The 3,145-nt window shown below is 47.1% G+C and overlaps 1 protein-coding gene across 1 annotated transcript in view; it reads left to right on the top strand.

Annotated features, from left to right (window-relative positions):
- The window catches only part of GLB1 (galactosidase, beta 1), a 130,668-nt gene that overhangs the window by 21,461 nt on the left and 106,062 nt on the right, over positions 1–3,145 (top strand). The window contains exon 2 of the mRNA XM_012646865.1: positions 1,098–1,267. Coding sequence (XP_012502319.1) covers positions 1,098–1,267 — 170 coding nt within the window. The remainder of the gene's footprint in view (positions 1–1,097; positions 1,268–3,145) is intronic.

The following is a 3,145-nucleotide window of genomic DNA, read 5'->3' as shown; positions in this document are numbered from 1 at the left end:
GCCTATCACGACCCAAATTGAGTTTATTACTCACAAATCTAGTCTCAGCCCACAATTTGAAAAATAGTGTTTTAAGGTTCCTTTAATACAATACTTGGATAGTTACAGCTGAAGAGAGGAAGGTTAGAGATGGGAACTTGCCCAGGTCACTCTGGGACTCAGAACAACACCTAGGATGGTGCTTCAGGTTTCTTCCTTCCTTCCTTCCTTCCTTCCTTCCTTTCTTTCCTTTTATTTTCTTTCTTCCTTTCTTTTCTCTCTCTTTCCTTCCTTCCTTCCTTTCTTTTTCTTTCTTTCTTTCTCCCTTCCTTCCACCCTACCTTCCTTCCTTTTCTTCTTTTCTTCCTTTCCTTTTGAGATAGGGTCTCACTCTGTGGTCCAGGCTACAGTGCAGTGGCATCATCATAGCTCACTACAACCTCAAAACTCCTGGGCTCAAGTGATCCTCCTGCCTCAGTCTCCTGAGTAGCTGGGACTACAGGCACATGCCACCACGGCCAGCTAATTTTTTAATTTTTTTGTAGAGATGGGGTCTTGCTATTGCCCAGGCTGGTCTAGAACTCCTGGCTTCAAGTGATCCTCCTGCCTGGGCCTCCCAGAGTGCTAGGATTACGGGCGTGAGCTACCACTCCTGGCCACTTAGAGTTTAATTAACGGGTCTTGGTGAACCCAGTGACATTACTGTCGAGGTACATCCAGTGCTCATGCAGGTCATAGCCACCACTACATGTGTGTGCGCGCGCGCATGTGCATGTGTGTGTGTGTGTGTGTGTGTGTGTGTGTGTGTGTTCTATTCCCAAGCACGAATGGCACACTGGAATGTAATCTCAGCCACTGATGGTCAGATTGGTGCCGGCCTCTGGAAACTAAGCCCTATGGCATCCCGTACGTGAATCCTCCTTGATGATTTCTGTTACCTGAGTGCACAGGGTGGACCTGGCTTAGCAGCGTTTTATTTGGTAGCCCAGGAACTAAGCATTAACTCCACCAGCACGTTATGCAGATTAAATAGGTAGGGAGTCACCTGCCACTGTCCAGGGTCTGCTTCTGAAATACGGAAGGTGGAAGTTCTCACGTGTCCCATGCTTGCTCCGTAGAATGCCTCCTGGAAGACGTTCGAGATTGACTACAGCCGGGACCGCTTCCTCAAGGATGGCCAGCCGTTTCGCTACATCTCAGGAAGTATTCACTACTCCCGCGTGCCCCGCTTCTACTGGAAGGATCGGCTGCTGAAGATGAAGATGGCTGGGCTGAACGCCATCCAGACGTGAGTAAGAGGGCGTGTGGCTCTCACCTGGGCCTGGACACCTGTGCTAGAGAGAGGTACAGCTGCATTCTCAGTGCAGCTATCGCATTGCTCAGAAATGGGAGCTAGTCCAGTGTGGCGTTCTGGGAAGAGCGTGTCATGAGTCGGACTGGCCCTTCTTTGGATGACCACTGCTTCCAATCTTGAATTTTGCCAACAGAAGTCATAAAATAAATATATATCAGCGTAAAAAGGCAAGAGGGGGAGAAAAGACAAAGGGAAGTAGCAATGGTTGGGCACTTACCAGGTCCAGGGCACTTTACACGAACGATTCCAGTTCTCTGAGGTAGGTATTTCTGTTCCCGTTTATAGCTGGTAAAACTGAAATTTGCCCAAGCTCATATCTTTGATCAGGTCCAGCTAGGATTTGAACATAAGGCACGTAGGCAGCTGTAGCATAAGGTGTGGCCGTAGACGGCCGTAGCTGCTCTCAGCTCCCAGGGTGTAGAGGTAGAAAGATGTGATACTTTCTGTCACCCATCATAAGGGTCACAGCCGACACTCCTATAACAAGACAGATTAACAAGAGAAAAGCATAACAAATTTATTTAATCAAAGTTTACACGATACAAGAGCCTTTAGAAATGAAGACCCAAAGACCCAGGGAAAACTGTCTGTTTTTGTGCTTAGGTTCAGTGAAGAATAGGTAGCCCTTAAAAATGCGACTGGACAAAAGGGTGTGAGTTCATGGTAATGGACTGGTGGGGAAACCCAGCAAGGCCTGTCTGTTGACACTCTTCTTGGCCTCTCTAGACAGCAGCCATCCTTCCTCCTGGGTATAGCGCAAGACCCCTCTGGAATGAGGGTCTCCAAGGAAGAAGGGAGACAGTGATTTTTCTAGGTTTTATGGCTTGCTTTAGGGGAGAGGGGTTCTAGATTCTGTGACCTGCCTTGGGGAAGGAGAATTCTGGTTTCTGTGACTTGCTTTGGGGGAGGAAAGGGGGTGGGGGTCAGTAGGGCAAGAGAAGGTCTGGGACAGAAACTTTGCTTCTGAGGCCTTCTAATCTCCTTTAGTGCAAAGTACTCAGCGCACCAAGGTGCCACACTTTGGGGTATTGTTTTCCAAGTCCCAGCAAGGGAATAAGGCTTGTCCTAAGGTAGATTCTTCCCATGCACGTGCTAACCAGGCCTGACCTTGCTTAGCTTTTGAGATTAGACAAGATTGGCACGTTCAGGGTGACATGGCTTTAGACTTTAGGTAGATTTCTAAAACCCAGTTTATCTTTGTGGTTCTGGTGGGGTAATTGTACAACCTCAGGGTGTAAAGTTACCTCAATAGCTATCTCTCTTCATCTCTTCTGCTCTTCTTGTAAAGTACCTGGGAAGAAAGCTGGAGAGGTTGGCCGCTCTGCTTTCTGCCGTGCTGATGTAGATTGCCGATAGCTGTTTAAAGACCACGAGTGAGGCAGCTTCCTGAGTCAGACAGACAGGAAGAATCCCACTCAGGATTCTGGTGCCAAGGCCACTGGCAGAGTGAGCCTCAGTTTACCTGTTTGTAGTTTGACACTGAGCTCCAGGGGACCCTGAAATCGTGGGATCATGAAAAAGGACACAAGCTGGGCTCTTCAAAGAGACACTTGTGATGGGAATGAGTGGCTTCTCATATCAAGTGGTAGCCCATGCTGTAGGTAGGAGGTTTTGTCATTTTCCCTCCTGCCATGCTATTCCTGACAAAATCATCTGTCAGAAGGTCAGAGGAGTTGGAGGTTTTTCTACTTTTATTAAAAATTATTTTTCAAAAAATAAGGATACCTCTTACTACTTTAGCAAGATATTTTCATTTTTCCTAAGCCTTACACAGGCATATATAATTTTTATATAATAGGAATTAGTGTTCAT

Source organism: Propithecus coquereli, unplaced genomic scaffold (genome assembly GCF_000956105.1).
Source record: "Propithecus coquereli isolate 6110/MARCELLA unplaced genomic scaffold, Pcoq_1.0 Scaffold251, whole genome shotgun sequence".
In the NCBI taxonomy this organism is placed as follows: Eukaryota; Metazoa; Chordata; class Mammalia; order Primates; family Indriidae; genus Propithecus; species Propithecus coquereli.
The sequence above is the reverse complement of the archived record's forward strand: the minus strand, read 5'-3'. Positions and strand labels throughout refer to the sequence as shown.